The sequence below is a fragment of the Aricia agestis genome, chromosome 8 (genome assembly GCF_905147365.1).
Source record: "Aricia agestis chromosome 8, ilAriAges1.1, whole genome shotgun sequence".
Taxonomy (NCBI): Eukaryota; Metazoa; Arthropoda; class Insecta; order Lepidoptera; family Lycaenidae; genus Aricia; species Aricia agestis.
In genome coordinates this window covers 11743546-11768332 of record NC_056413.1, presented here as the reverse complement: position 1 = coordinate 11768332, position 24787 = coordinate 11743546, and the positions used below count along the sequence as shown (strand labels likewise).

The 24787-nt window shown below is 37.0% G+C and overlaps 1 protein-coding gene across 7 annotated transcripts in view; it reads right to left on the bottom strand.

The window, feature by feature from the left end:
- Positions 1-11391: 11391 nt before the first annotated feature.
- The window catches only part of LOC121729825 (protein sickie), a 239802-nt gene continuing 226406 nt past the window's right edge, over positions 11392-24787 (bottom strand). For all 7 annotated transcript variants that reach the window (XM_042118456.1, XM_042118457.1, XM_042118458.1 and 4 more), the window contains 13 exons: positions 21950-22105; positions 20837-21074; positions 19825-19967; positions 19372-19527; positions 18779-19076; positions 17302-17956; positions 16755-16904; positions 15401-15597; positions 14588-14696; positions 13282-13474; positions 12742-12900; positions 12436-12519; positions 11392-12108 (listed from right to left, as the gene is read on the bottom strand). In XM_042118456.1, coding sequence (XP_041974390.1) covers positions 11986-12108; positions 12436-12519; positions 12742-12900; positions 13282-13474; positions 14588-14696; positions 15401-15597; positions 16755-16904; positions 17302-17956; positions 18779-19076; positions 19372-19527; positions 19825-19967; positions 20837-21074; positions 21950-22105 — 2661 coding nt within the window. In that variant the 3' untranslated portion in view covers positions 11392-11985. The remainder of the gene's footprint in view (positions 12109-12435; positions 12520-12741; positions 12901-13281; positions 13475-14587; positions 14697-15400; positions 15598-16754; positions 16905-17301; positions 17957-18778; positions 19077-19371; positions 19528-19824; positions 19968-20836; positions 21075-21949; positions 22106-24787) is intronic.

Genomic DNA, 24787 nt, shown 5'->3' with positions numbered 1-24787 from the left:
CAGTACCATTTTTATAGCCCATTTTACAATAAGTACGGTAGGTACATAATACATATATAAGATATTTTGCATTTATTAATAATATGACTTGATAGGGTTTTATATTAATATTTTTGTAAATACAGGTGTTCCTTTATAGATATAGTAATGTGAGAAAATGTTGGATTATCATTTAGAGTTATTTTCTTACAGTGGCAATAAGAAGGATTTTTGTAAATGTTTTTTTACTAAAATATAACCAATTGAAATAATTGATTCTTTTTCCAATATAAAACTGATGCTTTATGCTATTTGTAAACTAAAATAAAAATAAATGCCTAAAATTAAATTTAATCATAGTAAAAGTGCCTTTGTTTGATATAGTAACTTTAATACATAGTCAAAAATAGTTTGTTTTTATGTTCCACCACTTTGACAAAATTTGCTAGTATTAAATAAAATACAAAATCAGTTTTTAAACTTAAATGTTTAAAAGTAGCAAATGCAATCACTTTTAAAAATAATGTTTGGTGAAATTACTGTTCCTAAAATCCTAATTGTAATGGTATAGTTACTCATACTGCATTTACTAATTGTGCCAGTCATGCAAAAAATTTTTGATTAGACATAAGTTTTATAATTATGCCACAATTCCGATACATATCATATTAAGGTTTTGTAAATGTTATGCTTATTGCTTGCCATGACTACTGTTTTAAGGTGAACGCACACTTATCAGAGCTGAATGAATAGAACGAGCCGAAAGAAACGAATTTTAGAATTCTTTATATGAAATCCTATGAAACCTCGCATATTTGCCCGCGTCGAATCGATCAAATCTGGCAGGACCTTCTGGGAATTCGATTCGTTAGGTTCAGCTTAGTGTGTGTTCACCTTTAAAGTCTGTTCATAGTTATTTGAGATAGATTATCAGCTGTTCGAATGATCCATAAGTCATTGGCTTCAAGATTCATCATTATGAATGGCAGTTGTTTGTACCTGTGCCTACATGACAATCATCTACACTTAGAAACATCCTTGCAGATCTGTAACTCAGGTTTTTCATTATTATATCATTGCTCAGGGCACTGTAAAATACAGTAGTTTTTGTCACAATAATATTAAGATAAGTCAGTATTAGGATGTAACAAATAACAGATGTCCGAAACTTTGGAAAGGTTGTGCCTTATTTTCCGGAAATGTGATGGTTCCTTATACTTTAATTGTCAGTTTCTAGTCCTAAATCTCAATGAGAAATACAACTGGTTCCGTCCAAATTGTTCCACTTTTGACCCAGTGCTGTATAACAATGCTGTTAAACAAACAACCAAACAACTATATTGTGAAGTATGAATGTAACACATAATATCTTCATGAATTCAATCTTCATGAATTTAACTTTTTAATTTTCTTTAAAATTCAAAAATGGTTGTTATTTACGTTAATTCATCTTGCATTATTTATTCAAAACACAATTTTATAAGTTTAAGGGTTTGATAACAGTATTGTACCATAGTATCAACAGATCTGGGACCTGTGGTAGGACACAAAACTTTGAAAAATGTGTACAAATATTCCTAATTTAATAATTTTAAATAAAACAATGTCAATTTTTGTAAAGCTGTAAGTTGTATTATCATTTATGAAATAAATAGTGATTTTATAAGTACACTTGTTTTATTTATTTATTATCCTTTTTCATATCCTTGTAATTGTTAAATGCCTGTTTTATCATGTTTTCCTGGTATTCTCTTTAATCTACTGAGCAATAGATGGCGCTGCATTGAATACGTGTAATTCAATATTATAAAGTTGATAATATTATATCTGTTTCTTCCGGCGAAAGTTGAAGTAAAATACTTTACTTCAAATTTCATGTACATTTTTAGGGTTCCGTAGCCAAATGGCAAACCAAAACGGAACCCTGTAGATTCGTCATGTTTGTTTGTCTGTCTATCCGTCCGTCCGTCCGTCCGTATGTCACAGCCACTTTTCTCCGAAACTATAAGAGCTATACTATAGAAACTTGGTAAGTAGATGTAGTCTGTGAACCGCATTAAGGTTTTTATACAAAAATGGAAAAATTATAAAAAAATTAGGGGTCATAGCTGTACAAAAAAAATTTCAACTGACCTATGTGTTTGGGGTATCTATGGATAGATAGGTCTTCAAAAATCATATTGAGGTTTCTAATATCCTTTTTTTCTAACCTGGATAGTTTGCGAGAGACTTTCAAACTGGTACAATGTGTGTCCCCCCTTCTAAGATGTATGGGGGTAGTAGTAGCGTTTTATATAGTCGAGCGCGCTGCTCAACTAAAGTATGGGCATGATAGTCTAAAAAATCAACTCAAATGTAAAAATAAATTAAAAACCTTTTTTCATAAAAATAAACCTTTGTTAGCGGATGTCAATGGACAAGCTACATGATATTATATTTATTTATTTTAATCGGTATATTATGTTAGTCACTATATATAATTTTAATAAGTGATTATTATATTTTAAACTAGATGTCCCGCGCGGCTTCGCCCGCGTAAATTAGGAATTTTACGGAAACCGTACATTTTCCCATAAAAATAGCTCTTATGTCCCTACTCCCTTCACTTGGTCTACTCTATATCTGTGCCAAATATTGCCATAAAAATTGCTCCAGTAGTTCGTAATTTCTAATATTTCCCCCGTTTTTCCCACATTTTCCTGAGTTTCTTCGGTCGTATTAGTTTTAGCCTATAGTCTTAGTTCTTACTCGATAAATGAGCTATCTAACACTGAAATAAGTTTTTAAATCGGATCTGTAGTTCCTCCGATTCCGTTCAAGCAAACATACTCTTCAGGTTTATAATATTAGGTAGGTATAGATTTTTTTAAATTATCGCTTGACAAACTCGAGTCTCGATCTAAAAGACTATGAAAAGTACTTACCAATAACATGGTATAATATGGTAGTGATGATGATGACGATGTTGATGATGAATGTAATTTGCATAGAAGCATATGCTTTCCGTTCTTAAAACAACGCCGAAACTCCCAAACTTGTATCTATAAAGAATCAGGAGTTCTCTCAGCACCTTCCGAACCACGGTATACCAGGTATACCTCGGTTCAAAATCTTAGTTGTTGGTAGCATATGCTTAGAATACTTCTCACGAAACCGAAGTCACCACATATTTCCCTATAATTTTTGAGGAGTTCCCTCGTTTACTTATGGATCCTTCATCAGATCACCACTTTTGTGAATGTAATACCGAATTGGGATGATACACTATATTTATGATGATACCCAAAAGAAAAATTTTGAAAATCGGTTAACAAACGACGGAGTAATCGTTGAACATAAGAAAACGAACATAACACCTCCCCCATTTTGAAAGTCGGTTAAAATTGTAAGTAGCCTATGTGTTATTATGATGTTTAAGCTATATTATTGTAAAGTTTCATTAAAATCCGTTCAGTAGTTTTTGCGTGAAAGAGTAACAAACATCCATATATCTACATATACATCCATGCATCTATACATCTGTGGGATAATGCGTGGCGACGCTAAAGGAAGATCTTCCGACCGAGCGAGGTGTTATGCTCGGTCAGGCCGAAGCCCACGTGATACATTTCAGCTGTCGTATATATACCGACGCGCTCAGAAAACTTCGATAGCGCGATGCAGGAATATTAGGCGATTTGTGGGTACCGCCACACATCCAAAATTTTTCTCACCTTTTAAACCTTCCCTAGACCTCCACGAATAATTCAAGACCAAGATAAGATAAATCCGTTCAGCCGTTCTCGAGTTTTAGCGAGACTAACGAACAGCAATTGATTTTTATATATATATAGATTAATTAATAAGTAAGGTACTTGATTTTGACAATTAGTTAGTTATAAATGGGCGGGAGGATTATTTACTTCCGTTATAATTTCCTCTTCTCATATTATCTAAAATATGAGAAGTACATTAATTAATATTTAGAATTATGTACTTAACTTATTCTTAGCCATTCTTAATTTCAATGTATTTCTTTATGATTTTGCTATATTTGAATTGTCAACGGAAGTTCGTTTCTTTTGTGTAAAATGGTATAAAAGCCAGCCATATTGCATTGATTGATTCATTCTGTAATTAACTTCGAGACATGTAAGGTGAAACTCTGCTCGAATAAATATCGCTCAATGTATAATTCAAGACTTTTATTATTCTCTAACATCTCAGAAGTGGGATTATTTCAAAAATGTCCGGTCCTTATGCTGCGGGACTTGGCAACCGGAGAAGAACGCCCAGACTTGCTCAGACTCTCTGCGATTGACAGCGAAGAAAGTGTTTTTTTTTTCTTTGAACATAAACAACAGTGATCGTGATAATATGTGAACCAGTGATAAAACGACGCAGAATTACTCAAGCTGATGCAGAAGTGATACCAAAGTTTGAACCAGAAGACGACGCTTGTAATGTAGCTACATGGCTGCATAAAATCGACCACCTAGGAGCTTTACGGATGGAACAGTACCTACCGATCGACAGTTCATTGTGCAAATGCGTTTACGTTGGTCCGCTAGACAATGACTGCCTTGAAGCTATGATGATTCAAACGAAGACTGAAAGCGGGCTGCGGGACGATGACCAAATATTACCACGATAAAGTCTCTCTGCTTAAGAAATGCAACATCCAGGGCGAGCATGCAATATCTTGCGTCTTAAGAGGGTTACCGAATGAACTACAAGCCAATGCGAAAGTCTACTTGGAGGAAAGGTGCAAGTGATGGAAAATCGACAGCAGCTCTCTAGCCAAGAATAAACGCTGCTACAATTGTCGAACTTTTCAACGCCTCGGTCATGCGACGGCTAACTGCTGGTTCGCGAATACAGCAGGAACAACTCGGCAACCGCAGATTTCAACACAAGTAAGTAACACTTTTTATACTTCAAGTAATATCTTACTAAATAATAATATTTGCAAAAAAAATGCCAATGAACAAGAAACTATAAAATAGATCAAGTGTGTCTTAGTGACCATGTAGATACTGTACAACAACTGCCAAGTGACATAGACTTAATTATTGGCCAATCAATGATTAACCAGCTTGGTATTAGTTACTACAGCAAATTCTGCCACTTTTACTGAGACTTATAATTTGTTTGACAGTTACAAACAGCTGACAAATATAAGTGATAGATTTTGGTGATAGATATAACTAAAATGTTTTGCTGAAACGTGATACAATTTTACCTAAAAATAGTTGCTGTAATATTGATGTAATTGTAGATATCGATCCAAATGAGACAAATTAAATGGAACAAATCCAGTTTATGTGCTATATAATTCCTATATTTGTGTTATATAATTCCTGGAAGAGCTGTCATTTAAAGGTTATAAATATTGGTGTAATTGAAATAACTTGGCCTGCAATATACGTTAATTGCCCGGGCTGATATTGTTAATATTATCGACTCGAATACCTCTACTGAAACTTTATTGATTGAATCACAAATAGCATTGAATCGGGAATTAGAGGATTTAGGTATAGATTATAGGTATAGATATAAGATGATGATATTAGATAGACAAAAACATTTATTCACTAAGGATACAAAGGATTTAGAGTACACAGAATTATTACAAATGAAAATAAAAACTGATAAAGTCGTACTTGGTAAGCTCTATAGGATATGTCTTAAAAAGAAAATGCAATAGTTGATGAAAATATTAACGATTTTTTGGAAGCTGGTATCATACGTCGCTTTATATCTGAATATGCTAGTCCAGTGATTCTAGTTAAAAAAAAAAAGGTGAAGGTTACAGGCTGTGCATTGATTACCGAAATTTAAATTCAGACACTCAAAGATACTCATATTGAGGACCAAGTGACAAAATTGTGTGGCTGTGATCTCCAGGTTAACACGGATGCTAGAAAACTAGGTTTAGGGGGTATACTAATACAAATACAGCAGGCCGGCACATTTAAACCTACAGCCTATTTTGGTAGTCACAAATAGTTAAAAACATTAGCTGTTGTGAAATCTTCGGATTGTGCAGCGTTATGCACAACCCTTGGCAAAAGATCTTGCTCCTTGTATTGCTCTATGGTGGCTTAGCATACAAGATTATGACCTGCAAATTGAGTATCATCCAGGGAATAGAATGAGACATGTAGACGCTCTTAGTAGGAATCCCGGTCACGAAACAGTATACTTACGTCATTAAGGAAACTGATTGGTTACTGACATTTGGGATACGAACAACCCTGATAATATAGTTAATAATTTTGATGTAGTTAAAGAGGATATACTGTTCTGAAAAAAACTCAAATGGAGAACGATTTGTTGTTCCCAAATTGGCAAAATATGGCTTATTGCAGAAGTATGACCCCCTGACATAAAAGACCATAGAATTAAAACGTATTTTGATATCCTTGTGAATGACACCCTGGGTTCGACGACAGTTTTGGTTTCCTAAAATGACCCGATATAATAAGGAAATTCATCAATTCCTGCATTCAATGTGCTTTCGGTAAGGGAAAATCTGGAGGAGAAAATTTACATCCTATAGAAAAAGTACCTGTGCCTATGCACACCGTTCATGCCGATCACTTAGGATCATTTGTAAGACTAGGATAGTTGTGTGATCAAATCCTTAAATCAACACAATAATAATATTATCTATAGGATGGCTGTGTGATCAAATCCATAGTAATATTATTATCTATATAGGATGGCTGTGTGATCAAATTCTAAAATCAACACAATAATAAGATTATCTATAGGATGGCTGTGTGCTCAAATCCTAAAATCAACACAATAATAATATTATATATAGGATGGCTATGTGATCAAATCCATAGTAATATTATTATCTATAAAGGATGGCTGTGTGATCAAATCCTAAAATCAACACAATAATAATATTATCTATAGGATGGCTGTGTGATCAAATCCTAAAATCAACACAATAATAATATTATCTATAGGATGGCTATGTGATCAAATCCATAGTAATATTATTATCTATAAAGGATGGCTGTGTGATCAAATCCTAAAATCAACACAATAATAATATTATCTTTAGGATGGCTGTGTGATCAAATTCTAAAATCAACACAATAATAAATTTATCTATAGGATGGCCTTTGTGATCAAATCCTAAAATCAACACAATAATAATATTATCTATAGGATGGCTATGTGATCAAATCCATAGTAATATTATTATCTATAAAGGATAGCTGTGTGATCAAATCCATAGTAATATTATCTATATAGGATGGCTGTGTGATCAAATCCTAAAATCAACACAATAATAATATTATCTATAAGATGGTTGTGTGATCAAATCCATAGTAATATTATTATCTATATAGGATGGCTGTGTGATCAAATCATAAATTCAACACAATAATATTAGGCTTTAGAGAAACCAAGTCCGCATAATAACATAGAGGCAAAGCATCTCCTATCCGATACCTTAACCAATTTGCAGAAGACATGCAACTAAAACACTTAATGCTATAACTAGTCCCAGATCAAATGACCCAGTCATCATCAGCCTATTGCCGTCCACTGCTGAACGCAGGCCTTCCCCAATGAGCGCCAACCATCTTGGGCAGCCCTCATTCATCCGCTGCCAGCCACTTTCTTCAAATCGTCGGTCCACAGTGCTGCGGGACGGTCTCCACTCTGTCAATGGCCCAATAGAAAGAGTAAATGGTACCATTACTGATGGACTGAACACTGTCTAAGGAAATCGGAAAATGTCGGATCTACTGGCCGCCACACCGACTGGGACCTCACCGTTCAAAACATTAATATTATTATTATGCAATTTATAAAACAATAAATGTATATATTTATTTATTATATGTATAACATATTATACTCTATTCTATTAAATATACATATACATAATATATATATATATATATATATATATATATATATATATATATATATATATATATATATATATATATATACTTATATATAAAAAAATAAAAATAAAAGTGTCCATGGCGTGATGGACCACAATTAATTAAAACTCATAATATTATTTCAATTATCCTTGGTGCGAAAAATCTAAATAATAAAATAACAAAAAAAGGATATGGACGAACAGTCTATAGACGGCCCCAATTTTGTAATAAAAAAAAGAACACTGTCTAAAAATGAAACTATTTCGGTTGACAAATTAATGGATATAGTATGGTGTAGGTATATAAATAATACACCTAATTCTACTACTTCCTTTGATTTAAACTTATGTTTTGCCATGATAACTCTAAATTACCAGCTATTCCATCCAGTGGTCCTAGTGACCATACTTCACAACGACAGGCATTAACTGAATGAAGGGCAACAGCAAAACTACGAATTGATAGAAATTATATGACTGTTATGAAAATAGACAAAACTCACAAGAAATGTAGGAAATATTCAGTCGGTGATCTTGTATTGTGGAAAGGAGAAGCTACTAACGACCCCAATGCCAAAGTGACCCAAAAATTGAAAAGTAAGAAGTTTTCAGCTGTAGTAAGGTGTGAGGTATTAAGGCCTTAATATAAATCAGTAACTTCTTATACTGACGGTTCAACTAGTGATGCTGAAGTAGACACGGATGATCTAATTGACTGACTTATAATTTTTGTAATAAAACTAATACGATTGGAGATAATAATTTAATATGTATCATGTGTACAGAAAACAAATTTTATTGATATTAAAATTTAATTTTGCAATGGTATTACAAAATCGAATAGGTATATACAAATTTAATAACCATTTTATAATAATCACACTTTAGCTTTTCTACTTCTATAATAATTTTCACAATTGATATTAATAAGAAACTGGTTCCGAAGCTGCACCTAAAAGAAAAAAAATATTAACATAATTCAAGTCTCTGTGACCAAACAGTTACAGAAGTATTAAAACATAGTCAAAGCATCAGTTTAGTTCTAAATTAAAATAAATTCTATGTAACCTGATAATGTAGTCTGTGTGGCCTGCATCTTACAAGATATCATAAGAGTATTATTTAGTACAAAAATGAACAAGGGTTATATTATAGTCGACTATGTGACCGATCTCTACGTGACTTAATAAGTCTGTGTGACCTTACAAATATTCTAAAATCGAGCTTTTAATTACTACAATAGTAAAATTGTCTGCATGACAAAATATTATGTTACTGATAACAATACCACAAAAATAAAAATGCATAAATTACCTTTAGGCTTCAGAAATGCCACGTGTTGGCTGGAGATGAGATGTGATACTAGTAGATTTTTCTGACATCAATGTATATTTAACTTCTTTTCTTTTAGTTTTTACAAAATACTGTTTCGATGTCTTCCGCTGTTTCAGACCACTGGCAGTTCTGGCACTGGTACAGCACAGGGGAGCAAACCATGGGAACGTCGTGGGACACTCCTAATGCAGGATGGCCGAGTGTTAGCGGATGTCAATGGACAAGCTACACATTATATTTATTTATTTTAATCGGTATATTATGTTAGTCACTATATACAGGGTGTAACAAAAATAAGTGATAATACTTTAGGGTGTGTACGTGTTCCTTGTAGAGAGTTCACTGTGAAAGTAGCAGCGCTGAAAAACTATTTTTTTTTTCACTTTTGTATGGGGAAACTCGTGACGTTCGGGCGCTTGCCCATACAAAAGTGAAAAAAAATTTTCGTCTTTCAGCGCTGCTACTTTCACAGTAAACTCTCTACAAGGAACACGTACACACCCTAAAGTATTATCACTTATTTTTGTTACACACTGTATAATTTTAATAAGTGATTATTATATTTTAGATATTAATAAGTAAGGTACTTGATTTTGACAATTAGTTAGTTATAAATGGGCGGGAGGATTATTTACTTCCGTTATAACTTCCTCTTCTCATATTATCTAAAATATGAGAAGTACATTAATTAATATTTAGAATTATGTACTTAACTTATTCTTAGCCATTTTTAATTTTAATGTATTTCTTTATGATTTTGCTATATTTGAATTGTCAACGGAAGTTCGTTTCTTTTGTGTAAAATGGTATAAAAGCCAGCCATATTGCATTGATTGATTCATTCTGTAATTAACTTCGAGACATGTAAGGTGAAACTCTGCTCGAATAAATATCGCTCAAGACTTTTATTATTCTCTAACACCTTATTGCTGCTGCGGTTACCATTCATGGGAGAGTCCAACTAGCACTTGGTCGATTTTCTAGCTTTGGTAACTTTTGTTACCTTTCAAGTAAGTACCTATTTCTGGCAATTTTAAGAGAAAATTGGGAATGTGTATGCAAGTGTAAATCATAGTATAAAAGTTTAGTAAGTAATTAAAGAAAAACACCAAATGAAATGTAATCAATGTTTATTTCACAATTTTGTAAAGCATAGATTGTAGATATCACGTTTCAGTTATGCACACATTTCAATCCATACTGAACATAGCGACGCACGGTCACCCATTTTCTATACAAAATTAATGCTATACTGTTATGGCGTAATAGTCGTTAGTACAATCACATAGAAAAAAAATTATATTAAACATTTCGTATTTACAACTTAAATATTTTTATTAGGTACATGAGTTTTATATGAAAATGGTATAAAAATTACACTTTCATAGTATATTACATATCGTAGTAATACAAACACGTCAACATCATAACTTTGAAAAATATAACAATAGTAAAAGCCACGATGCATTGTATAATGACAACAGTACTACGCTGTTCAAATACTTCACAAAAATTGGAATCTCGCTCCAGGCACTGTAGTTTTATCGTAGATTTATCGTAATAAAGTTTTTAACAAAGTGTTAAAAATGTTACATCACGCGACACATGAATAAAGCTGCAAGGGCGTCGCCAGCCGATGGCGCAGGAGGGCAAGTTGACTTTACCTACTACAATTCATACTTTTAACATTTCTCATTCTCTATAAATGAGAAAAGTAGGTATGAATTGTAGGTAAAGTCGACAGCACATGAAGCTTTTCACTTGTACTACGAGCCTTACATCTATTACCAGATTTTAATATTATAGTGGTCGTTGTTTGCATTATATTTGGCTACTTTTTTAGAATCTCTAGGGAGGGGCAGCTGCCCCTCCCTGCCCTCCCTTGGCGACGCCCTTGTAAAGCTGAAAGGCTAGTACTCTTACCGTATTTGCTAGTAGACACAAATATGCTGAGCAAATCCTTTCTAAACTATTATTGTCAGGGTACCCCCTGCCTTAGCCTTACTCGAGAAGCACCTACTTAATGCGAAGGATAAATAAATAAAAATATACATATGGCAAATATTTGGCTCTATACATACACTTATCTAAGTTATAATCTAGGGATGGGGAGTGCACGAACCGAAAATATATTTTATCCAAAAATAATACTTTATAATATTGTCAGTGTGATGTTTGCGGCAGTGTGTTTGCAGCTTAAATTAAATGAGTTTTTGTTACAAATGCTGTCTTCCCATCCGAAGTCCATACATGTGTGTTTGGGGCGGAACACACGACTGACTCTTGTAGGATATTCTACTTTTGTAGCATGTAATGTCATTTTGTCCCACAAAAGTCTATCGTATGCGGCTACCCTTTAAATAATACTATGCAGAAAACGTGTCACACTTTTGGTGTCAATCAGAAACTAAACTACATTTACTCAAAAAAAAAAAAAAACCAAAAAGTCCGACGAACAAAATAATCGCCTACTCGATTTCGTATAATTTCGCTATTATGTGCGGTTATTTTATCGATATTCATCACCAAATATCGTGTCATATAAGTTATTACATACAGTCTGTTGTTATTTTACGACGCCTTAAAGACGAGACAAAAACAGGCAAAATAACCGTAAAGTCTTAGGCCCACTTGCGCCATATTGGATTGATGCTATCTCTCTCGTTCTACATATTTATGAAAGAGAAGGCATGATACTTTGATACATACCCACTAGTGCAGGTGGGTCTAAAGGCCCGAACGGACTGTGCGATTCGTCATATAAAAGTATAAAATTAAAGCTCGTTCCCCATTGAGCTGTCGTGCGTGAGATTAGAATCCATGCTGGCGTTGTCGGAGTCCTGGCTCTGGTTGCCACTGTAGTTAGCCGCTTCTTGTAGCCGCATCAGCATGTTCAGCTGTTATAAACACAATTTATTATTATCATTGAAGAGTAACAAACATTCTAAAACAAAGGACGGGGACACATTATTATAAGAAAAGGTTTCTTAGATTGATTTGAAAGGGACGACACTACGATGTTGCCACTTTTTAATTTCTTCACTTTCTTGACAGACTATAACGCCATCTTTTAAATGCTAAACGAAAAGCAAAAGTCAATGCTGATAGTGGGGCAGTTTATGTAATTATATCTTGTCTCGTTTTGCCTAGTCTTGTTGGCATTTGTTTGCTTGGAAAAAACATAATAGAATAAAATGCAGCAAAATTGTTTGTTCGAAACATACCAGTGGGTCCTGATTGTTGTTTGTGTTGGCATCTTGATTGGGCTCTTCAATACCAGCGTCGTCAACCGTTATTGGTCTCAGCGTCTGAAAATTTAAGTATTTTATGAATTTTACATCAAAAAGACGGGTCCATCATCATTCATGGTTCGAAAATTCGATGGTTCTGGTATCGGTGCGCGGAAGCATAACAAATGGCATACCGTTGTGCATGTTAAACAAAAATCAATCCGAGCTTACTCTCGTATTTGAAATGGATTAGGTTAATGAGAGTAATTTCGTATTTTTCGTAAATAAATAAATACATACATGTGAATGATTAGGCTCCCTCCACGGATAGGTGGACTTGACGTGTTGCAGCGGGTCGGTCGCCGCGTGCCGCCGCCGCCCGTACAGCGCCACGCCCTCGCGCACCGCCTCCGACGCGTACGGCACGATGCTGTAGTTCCACACGTCAGCGAACCACGCCTACAGATTGGAAGTAAGGTAGTAAATGAATTGTAAGACGAAACTCTGTCTACGATAGGTGCAAGGGAAAAAAGACAGAATGAAGAGAGTGAACACTTTATTTCGAAAACTAAATTGTAATACTTCTCAACTAAGTCATTTCACTAAATTAATAATAATAATAAACTTTCCGATAACGGGAAAATGTGTTATTAGACTGAGGAAAAATTGTATGAAAGTTTGCTACTCTCCGGGAATGGCGTTTTTATGGAAATGTATCGACGATAAGACATTTTTCGAAAAAAATAATGTTTTATTAAACACATTTCACAATGTAGCTTTCTTCATGAATCATGAAACTAGGTACCTAATAATAATAATAACTATGTTTTTCCTCCATACCTGACTAGCTTCCAAATCCATGGGGCAGGCGAGGAACAGCCTGGGCCCGACTGTGACGTCACTGGAGGAGTGTGCCTCGAGGAACGCGTTGAGGGTAGACCAGACGCCCGGCAGCCACTCCAGTACTGCCGCCAGGGCTGGCTCTCGACGACCTAACCGGAGCTCCAGAGAGAACAGCTTGCGACGGAGATACCTGGAATGATCAAGAGGTGGATATAATATAAAGATATGGAAAGATAAACAAGATAACATCAGAAAGAAGGTTTACTTTTTTTAAATAAATTACTTTTTTAATAAATTAAAATAATTGTCATTGGTATGTTTTTAAATGATGTTCAATATGTATACGAAAGCGTGTCGATTTGCTTTTTTCCAGTCTATATCTCTTTGTCGTCTTAAACTCTTGAACTGCTGAAGCAATTTAGATGTACCATCGAAGAAATTGATTCATAGGCAGTTGACCATAAAGTTAATATACCTAGCGGCATAGAGCAACAATCTCGAGCTGTCAAACGAAACCGAAATTGGTTTCATCTGTGTGTAAAAATATGTGTACGTATACACTTACACAAGCATGCTTGAACATGATTTCTATGAGATTAAATTGTCAACGTGCGGCACGTGCCGACTGGACGTCAAAAAAGAGTGATTCTATCATGTATCACACGTCTCTTTTTTCCACGCAGTGTTACTGATAGTGACATCTCTCTTGCTCAGGCCTTTGTTTCTCTATTCCGCTAGGTATATTAACTTTATGGTATATTAACTTTATGCAGTTGATGGACTTACGTCATTTGATCGGCTTATGTCAATACAATGGTGTGATCATACAATAAAATAGGTGTGATCTGTCGGAACGCTTCAGTTTGCCGGAGCATTCCCTTACTTTGGTGGAAGTCCGGTCCCTTTTAAGGTAGACCGGCCGGTCGTGGAGGGAGTCCTGTGTTAGACAGATCCAGGACATTCCTCCGTATACGGCTGAAGGCAAACCGCAGGTGGTTTTAGTGGGTAAGAGTCCCACATACCCCGGAGTGCTTCAGCTAACTGAGGCACATCCCCAACCCGGGGCACCCATGATGGGTTTTCCCTGCGCATCAAAAAAAAAAAAAGTGTGATCTGTCGGCTGGGTTTGACAAAACGCGACCAAAATACGTAGGTCCTCCATCTGCCGATGAATCAACTTCTCTGAACGTACTTTGAGTTCTGAGAAATTGTCAAATGTACGGCTACAGTGTATCATATTCTATACAAATAGATATATGTTTTAATTTATACAAATAGAATTAGACAGCAAACAAATCTTTACCTCGCTAGAAATCCCTTGACGGGCTCCATGTGGTTGGCGGTGAGCAGCCACCGGAAGTTGTGGTGCAGCTGCAGGTTTGTCGTGTTGCACGTCGCTTGCGACATGGTGCCTGAAAAAAACAATTCAGATTTAGAACCTTCCTACATTATAGTTTTAGTTTGTATATCCTTATTTAAAGGTATTGAAAGCAAAAATTAAGTGTAGAGTGATTAACTGCAACTCAATAACTGTCTTTGGGACTGACTAATCGCAAAGCAGCATTTTAAAAAGAACTTAAGGAGTATAAAACGGTAAATTCTATACTGTTCTAAAATTTAAAAAAAAATAGTTAACTTTGGAACAATTATTGATAAAGCGGCCACTTCGGCCTACTGATATATTTTCACCATGGAATTTATCTGCAAGTAATCCTCCATCAAGGTACGACATTTGAGATAACTGATAAGATACTATGAAGGGTTTTCATACGTGGGAGAGCCATGCTTCGGCACGAATGGGCCGGCTCGACCGGAGAAATACCACGTTCTCACAGAAAACCGGCGTGAAACAGCGCTTGCGCTGTGTTTCGCCGAGTGAGTGAGTTTACCGGAGGCCCAATCCCCTACCCTATTCCCTTTCCTACCCTCCCCTATTCCCTTCCCTTCCCATCCCTACCCTCCCCTATTACCTCTTCAAAGGCCGGCAACGCACCTGCAGCTCTTCTGATGCTGCGAGTGTCCATGGGCGACGGAAGTTGCTTTCCATCAGGTGACCCGTTTGCTCGTTTGCCCCCTTATTTCATAAAAAAAAGAAGGGTTGCCCCTTAAAACTCACCAATAATAACGGGCATGTTCCTATTATCCGGCGGTAACAGCCCCGCGAAGGCGTCGCCAAGCGCGGAGGCATGCTGCAGGTTGTCCAGCAACACCACAGAGGGCAGCACCGCCTCCTCGCCCGCCGCCGCCGCGCCGCACTGCTCCGCGATGTTGGCGAGGTACGCGCGAAGTTCGTTGCAGGACTTGCGGTCCACGCTGGAATATGGTTTATTTTAATACTGCTAGGGTTAAGTATAAAATAGTTTGCAATTTCTTTAATTGTATTTCTGGTAAATCACAGAAGTGGCTAAGGCCGACCATAGACGGACCGCATCTTGCAGTCGAAACCACTGCAAAATGTGGTCTGGATCTGCAGTTTTTATACAAAATTCATAATATCCGCAATACACGGATTGCTCGAGCGGTAATTCTTGAGCGGTCGGTGCAAAGTGAAGTGAAGTATGAAGATTTTGGCCGACGATATGAAGATTGTGTTTTTTCGTGTTCGCGAATATTTTCAAAAATGGATAGCTAACATCAATACAAACAAAAAAATAATCTTGGACAAAACTACGTAAAGTGTCACAAGTCAAAGATATGAGCTGCCAAAGTTTTACCAATTTAAGATATTGCAGTAGGTCGGCTAGGCTCCATATAAAAATCTTCATACCGCTTTCAACGCGACGGCGGCGACCTTTCAACTTGCGGTCCGTCTATGGCTGGGCTAACCGCCGTACTCAGAGACATTAAGTTATGATTAACCTTCAATTAAATGAAGAGTTTGACAAATAATGTATAAAGCTTATGTCAAAATTTTGAATTAATTATTACATATTTTAAGCAAGTTATTAATGTTTTACTCTAAGTGCGGCAGTAAGACTCGTCACTTTATTTCAAATGTTTTCGGTAATATAATTTGATCTTTTACCGTATAAGATTATAACCTTTGTCCCTATGCTAGAATAAATTTTAAAATGTTAAAGTTGCATCTTTGCAATTCCCCAATCCCCTACCCTATTCCCTTCCCTCCCCTATTACCCTATTCCCTCTTAAAAGGTCGGCAACGCACTTGCAGCTCTTCTGATGCTGCGAGTGTCTATGGGCGACGGATGTTGCTTTCCATCAGGTGACCCGTTTGCTCGTTTGCCCCCTTATTTCATAAAGAAAAATATCTAACTACGCACACAAATAGATAATTTATAATTAATAACTCATTCTAACCGATTCAATGTAAAATAAAGGAAATATTCATTACAATAAAAACTAAAGATTAACACAATAAATAACTTCAGCGCTACAATTATCCTAATGAGGAGGATGGAAATATCCGATATGCTGATTACGCAACAGCCAACAGTTTCAAGGATAATTACTTGAAAGTGGCAACTGCTTCCACTGGGTTTCCCCGCCGCTGTGTCCTCTGAACGTAGAACTCCGCCAGTTTGGCCGCAAGGTATGACTTGCCCGTGCCGCTGGGACCGCAAAGAATGACCCGACGGTGCTCCGACAGTAGGGATACGTATCTGAAAATGAAGTTATGTTGTTACCAGAAAGATACTTGAGGTTAGGTCGATTGTTATCTCAACAAGTACCTATTCTGTTTTTTGGATGTACGAGCAAGGATGAAAGAGATACTGTTCTAAATGAAGTAACTTTTAAAGAGAAAATTTGCAAGTGGAACATTAAGGTCCCTTGAGGACTGTTTTACGACTTACTGATAAGTGCCAGATAGGCTATCCACAACTTATCTGACAGATAATCCATACCTACTCTATCTGTCAGATAAGTTTTGTATAGGCTATACGGCACTTATCAGTAAGTGGTGAAACAGGGCGTCTGACTAGTGGACGCTATAATTTACATCCTAAGTTTCTATTCACATGGTTCGCCAGATATTTTAAAGCAATGAGTATCACTTACCTATATACAATATTTTTTGGTATAAGGCTATCGAAAGCTAAGCTGCCCACTCCTTGCAGACAAATGTACAACGTGTTTACAGTCCCAATGATGTAACCACAAGGCAACAACTCGGGAAAACTAATTTCGGGCCCTCGCGTCGCTTCACCCAAATGGTACGAAGTGATTGAGTCCGTATTCAGTCCCAAGTTAGTCCCAGGGTCTATTCTAGACAGGTAGTCCTTGAAAGTCTTCCTGACTATATAGTCCAGGTTCTGCCAAGTTGTCTTGCCTGAGATATACGTGTAGGCAATGGTGAATTCATTGCAATTTATAGTTGAGGCACTGTTGTAGACATTTTTGTATGAGTTGCTGTGAGTCGACTTGTTGCTTTTGAGACTGTTGGTGTTGGATTTGTTGATGATTTGAGGATAGTCTTGTGCTTCGATTTCTGGGCTGTGGGTGGTAGACATTCTTGGCGAGTCAAAACTCGGCTGCTTGTCAAAGTGGTTGTTGTATGAGCTAGCCGATTGCTTCGCGTAGAATCTACACTCAGATTCGGTCAGCGTATCTTGAACTTCTTCGAAATATCTTTGGAATGTTTCTGGTTGGCCCAAGTAAACTGCTATCGCTATTTTCTTCCCATCTGTGGTATCACCCTGGCTATCAGCTACACCTAAAAAAGCACACAGATACATCATAAATAATTATTGCCAATGTTCTTCTGCTTTTAAAAAGAGCGTCCGTGGCTTAATGGGCAGACCTTCGGTTCGCACTCCTAGAGGGTGCAGGTTCGTGCGTGTACCTATGAGACATTTTCTGATCTCAAGTACATAATACGGACGCTGGTACGGTGAAGGAAAACATCATGAGAAAACCCGCACATAGTTGGTCCCAGACATATTGACGAGTTCTTTCCTCTGGACTAGGCCGACTATGATGCGAGAATGCCGTATGCGCTTGGGCAACCATACGGACATTTAAAAATCTTGTCCCAGGCACTATAGTATTTGAGAAGTGGTTAGTTCGCTCTGAAAATTACTTTTTTTTTATGATAGGACCGAGCAAACGGGTCACCTGATGGAAAGCAACTTCCGTCGCCCATGGACACTCGCAGCATCAGAAGAGCTGCAGGTGCGTTGCTGGCCTTTAAAGAGGGAATAGGGTAATAGGGAAGGGTAGGGAAGGGAAGGAAATAGGGGAGGATAGGGAAGGGAATTGGGCCTTCGGTAAACTCACTCACTCGGCGAAACACAGCGCAAGCGCTGTTTCACGCCGGTTTTCTGTGAGAACGTGGTATTTATCCGGTCGAGCCGGCCTATTCGTGCCGAAGCATGGCTCTCCCACGTATAGTACTGTATAAATCATCCACAACGGATGTAAAGGCCTAGTTTTCTTCTGCTTTTAGGAAGGTATAGATAGAATTCTAGATTATTACGATGCGTTTTGTCAAGAGGACTTTGGTGAAACGTGGTTTTCAAAAGGATATTAAACTTACCAATATCAGAATAGCTTTCACCGATCGCTAGTTCCCTACTCTTAGGCGGCGGCAGAACAGTGTTGATGTCGTAATCTCCATCAGCACTGAGACCATTAGTAAATATATCGCCTGTCCCATTTAAAGCTTCTAATAAGGCTTCGTTGTTCTCATTCAGTTCACAGGCAGCTTTATTGCCGTAGATCGGCTCGACTATACCCGATTTGGGCGAGTTCTTTTTAGATGCGTCTCGATTCGGCGTCGACGAAATGCAGTTGAAGTCCAATTCCAGAGGCTGGGAGTGCATGTCCATTGCGTTCTGAAAGAAAGGTGTAATTAAAAAACTACTTAACATATAATCACTGAAATGTTGTTATTTTGTGGAAAAATAAAGGGAAGAGTCTGTTTCCCTCGATGCCAAGTAATTTTGGCTTATTCTTGGCACAAAAAAGAATTCCTATTTCCTTCTTTCTTAGATGTTCTTTTTAATATATACCAGCATTAGCTCGTCTTATCAATATTATAGGATCGCTTATTGTTTTACCAACACTATTTATTCCTACGTATAAATATTTTCCTCTAAGTACGTATGAATCTAAGCAGGAATGACATACCTGGTGCATAGTAGCTTGATCTGCTAGACTGAACCGCCTTGGGTCTTCGACAGCTGAACCACCAGTACCCAATGAACTCTGACTCCCAGCTAAGGACCGTGACGTCACCAATCTCTGGAGCCGCTCGTTGTTCTGCTTTAAATTCAGCATCTCGTTCTAGAAGTAAGAAAGATGTTTATTATCATGTATAACGAACTATTCAAACGTTTTTGTTTGCTGTTTGCTAAACTAGCGTATTATTGTGTCTTGTGCGAAGAATGCCTTCCAGAGTATAACGGCCGCACTCATTATATTTGACAGAAAATGTATAGAATTTATGTCATCACGAGTGTGGCAGTGAAAGTGAAGTTTAGAACCCAAAACATCAGCAAAGTATCAGATACTTTGCTGATGTTTGTTCCATAGAACTTTTTCAATTTTTAAACCCGAATCAAACTGAACTTGTTTTCTTACCCTCATTTTGATGACCGTGTCTTTGAGGCTTTCGAGCTGATGCGCGGAACTCAACGCCTCCAGCCGTATGTCCGTTAGAACCAAGTCCTTCTCTCTCAGCTGCCGTTTCAGCTCATCTACTATGCCCGATTGGTCTGGTTTATCTGGAAAAATAACATCTTATAGGATCTTTTACAAGTGTCGATACGTTAACACTTTTTATTTTATTCCTAACTCTGATATAACCTATGGTCGTTGCAGGTAGGCACTCTCAATTTGTATATTATAATATACCATCGAGTCGTCGACCAAACGTCGTTTGGTCGGATCATGTCAACTCAGTGTTAATTGTGATCTGTCGGCTGGGCTTGACGTAACGCGACCAAACTACGTAGGTCCCCTATCTGCTTAGGAATCAGCTTCTCTGATAGTACCTATTAACGTGCAACGCAGGGAAATAACGTCCAATTTCTTTATGTTTTTCAGCTATAATGGCACAATCTAAGGCTAGTTGTCTAGAAAGCAAAGTTTCTCGGAAAATAATACATAATATTCGAAAAGTGCGCGAGTACTTAGCACGTAGTGTTGTAGACAAATCCAATTGTTTGAATGAACTAATTATTCAGGTGTGACACAAGCGCGTTTTGTCCATATTTTCTATTTAATCATAACATTTGTTCGCATACTAATGTGTAGGTGCACAGGGCTTCATAAACAGAAGGGCTTTCTCTTAACAACACAATTTCTCGAACAAACTTTATGTGATATAATCCAGAATATTGATTTGTTTTGCTGATTGCTAGAAAGTGCTACATAGGTAATATCATATTCTACTACAATAATAGCTACATCTAAGGTTATAGTGTTATTTAGTTTCTATTTAACCAATTGGTGTTTCATAATCTACTCTAGTATTCTGCTCCGGTGGCAATAAAAGGAAACTGATGAAGTAGTAAAATACCTCTTCACTTTCTAGTTATCAACTTTAGTTACCAGTTACCAACTTCAGTTGTCAGTCACCAACTTTAGTTACCTTTGGTTTGATCTTCAGCATTTGCTGGCGGGCACGTGGTCTTGTCTTTGGTGTCGAGCGTCTCATGGGAATGTTCTAGGCTGTTCTCGTTGCTCCCTTCTCGTATCGTGTGAGGGTCGTCATAGTGGTGGGATCCAGATGAACTGTCTTGAGATGATAGCTGGCCTAGTGACGCGTGCTTCGCCGTTTTCGAGATTTTCGCATTCCTCGAGAACGCTTTCGTGAACGATGAGCGTAGCTGTGGAAAATGATGATGTTTAGACGTTATCTAAATATTTTTAACATTACATTTATTTTGTACTAGAATAATACAGTGGATGCTGAATATATTGGTTCAGTTACAATTTACGAAGGTATAAGTGGATCGCTATTCGCTACGTAGGTACCTAAGGCTCTGTCCCCATCAGACACGGCGCGGCGCCGGCACCGTGTTACGGCACGACGCCGCGACCGTGATACGGTACGGCGCCGCACCGTGTCACGGTGCCGCGTACGGTGTGTCCCTATTCAGTCGATATTTGCGCTCGAACGAGAGTGCTTATCTGGATAATGGATATGGATCGCGAAAAAATTATTCTCTTGTTGTTACTAAGACGAAAATTGGAAAAGAATCATTAAATATTTTTTGAAGTCGGTTAAAAAGAAACCGAGGAAATTTTATCTATTATTTATTATAGATAAAATTTCCTCGGTATACATGACAATATTTGCATTACGCGACTTTGATATGTATTTTCATATTATGCCTCGTTTAAGTTTGGACACAAATTTTGTTCGGAAGTTTCACCAGAATAGGGGCGCGCGGTGCACCGTACACGGCACCGTGTCACGGTGCGGCGCCGTACCGTATCACGGTGGCGGCGACGTGCCGTAACACGGTGGCGGCGCCGTGCCGTGTCTGATGGGGACGCAGCCTAACAGTCTATTAGTCTAGGTTCGATATCTGTAAAATAGCTTTTGCTGCTAAGAACTAAAGAATTGGAGAAGACATAAACTGAAGTGCACAAGGCCAAGACGATGAATCAAATCTATATTTTAAAAACTCCTTAAGTAATATAGACTGATGCGGGCCATGTGGCCCGCCTAGCTCGAGGCCAAGAATAAGTTACTCACCCATCCCTTCTTCTTGTGCTTCTTATCGTGCGGCATGGACGATCCGGAGCTGAGGCTGTTGATACTGGACACGCTGTCCGTAGACAGGTGGCGTGTGATGGCGCCGTTACCCGTCGCCACGCGCTGCGGGGACGACTGTGGTTGTGGGTTGGGTTCCTGTGGAAGAGATAAAGAGGTTATTATCCACTGAGTTAAAGGAAGGGTATGGGTATTCTTATGGACCATAATATTTAGGGGGACTCACGATGGCAAAGTAAGTTTAAGTAAGTATAGTAGCGCGTAATTGTTTAAATTTTACAAGATTAATAATATCGGTGATATTTGGTAAATAACGAAACATTATTAAAAGTTAAAGACATTTGCTAGTCAGGCTTTCTTGCTAGCTATATTCGAGAACAATATTAAAATTCAATAATATTTTTTCTGAGACAAAAAAGTACATAACAACACAAAATTACTAGGGGCAATAACGGAAAGTTCCACCATGTTTCACCACCCAGATGGGCCATGTACATTGTTATCTAAATTAATTGATCATTACCTAGACAAGCACAAAACATGGCCAAGCCGTCAACACTGACCGGCTTTATGAAAGTTCCGTTCAGTAATTAGGAACTACATGTTGCTCAGCTGTTTAATGATTCCAGTTACAAAACGGACAATGACGGATCAGTTTAGTTAGGGCAGCGAAGCAGCAATTTCAATTTAGAACATATCCATTGACGAGCAATTTCATGCTAATACTGCCCTAGTAATGGTGCTCTTAATAAAAGATAGACCTAGATGTACGGTCTGTAGTCTGTACAGCTAGATTATTTTGTATCTATGGTTTTGAAGCAAGTACCTACATAGTATGTTTAACATTTCTTTGACAGGTAGGTGTTAGGAAATGAGACGAAAAACTGGGTTGTCTTAACGATATGACTTAGGTGGTGGCACACATAACTAAGGCAAAAAGCAGCGTATAAGGTATTCTAATCTTTGTACTTTTCTTCTTTCTACTCTTCAAGGTATTTTATAATAGTATTCTATAACTTCGGTTGGTATCTAACGGCCATTCCCAATATTTGATCTATCTCTGGTTTTGCCCTACTAGAGATAGGAATAGCTCACATTAGATATTAGAGACATCAAACCCATAAAGTTAATATTCCGCTAGGTATATTAACTTTATGGTCAAACCAGAGATAGATTGAATACTGGGAACGGCCGTAAGACAGTTAAATCTCTAAATTGGCGCCACATTTGGAACATTCACAAAGTGCATCTATTATCTGTCTTAACCTAATCAATAACATGTTCCATTTACGGTTCCACTGGACGTTGTGACTTGTGAGACAAACGTTACGCAATGATTGATGTCCGACCCGAATAACGTTGTTAATTTAATCACGAGCGTATCAAACAAGGTTGTGATCGTGTGTACTCAGCCTACTTACAAGATAAGAATGTAAAATGCATACAAGATACACCTACTGTCATGTTCATCTTCTGTCGTGGGCATATTTTGGACTTTATAATTCGTTAGTTTTTTACTTTTTTTTTAACAATTTAGTTACAGTTAGAATATTTTATAGTAACTTGTCAACATTTGTAGGGCTAGGAATTAGGATATGATAACGAGTGTTTTAAAATCGAACCGAGGTTTGCCTCGAAAGTTAAGTCAGTACAATCAAAATTATGCCCAGAATACCTTCTTTTCTTGTTACGGCGATTACGAGGCAAAGAAGGTAGAGTCGATCTGGCGAGACATAGGATCTATCTGGGTAGGATCCTTTTAGGGCGACACATAATAATATTTATAGTTGATAAACGTGTACACTTCTTGTCAAAATTTTTTCATAGTTACACCTACATTATTGAAACATCATGTTTCCTTATAGTTTTTACTACGCAGCGTGTCAACTAACTATGTTATGTATGTATCATAATAAAAACTTTGTAAGTAACCCTTTTTACGAAAAATGGGGAAACGTAGGTGCATGAAATTTTGCACAGTTATAGTTTATATGGTGCAGGAGTGCATCGAACTAATATTATTTTGAAATTATGCTTTTATCATACATTTTTTAACAAATAAAACATTACACACACTACAACACACACACTGAGAAAAATGACAGATTTTTGAGTGACAAGCCTTTACGTACGAATTATACTCTTATTTATGGTTGAAGTCTGTTGACAACAAGTTGACAAATTGAAAATGGATTATAGTTTTTTTTTATTGAATCTAAGATACTATTAGACAATGCTTACAGGGCCAGTCTGAGATCGGCTGAGTCCCAGAGACAAGAGTTGAAAAAAATTGATAAAGTCAATATTTTTTACAAAATATAGGTAGTAGTCCTAATGTCGTTGAATCTAAGGTCGGATTTCGACCATTGGGCGATCTCTAGTCTGTCTGAAATGTAAGTTCAATGCAACGTTACGTGCAGGAGACCTACAGAGAAAAAAACATATTGTATATCATAGCTTTATCATTGCTTCTATCAACCTGTGCAATGTGTATCCCAAGCTTTTTAGATAACTTTATCAATATTACGCAACTGGAACCCGCAGCTTAGTACCCGCAGTCTTAAATAATTACAAATGTTGACAAAAAGGTGATTGTCTGATTAAATACCCAAATTAAGATTAGATAATGGTATACAAAAAGGCGCTTAAAGAACAAAAGAACAAAAACTTCTATTATTAGTAGCCGGCTGTGTTTAGAATAATGAATCACTAGTTAGAGATAAAGTGAAATTAGACTCCGTTAGTACCTACTTAACTATCTATTCTTTTGTTTATTTTTGTATAGATTACAATTTTTAGCTTTCTGACATTAGTTACGCA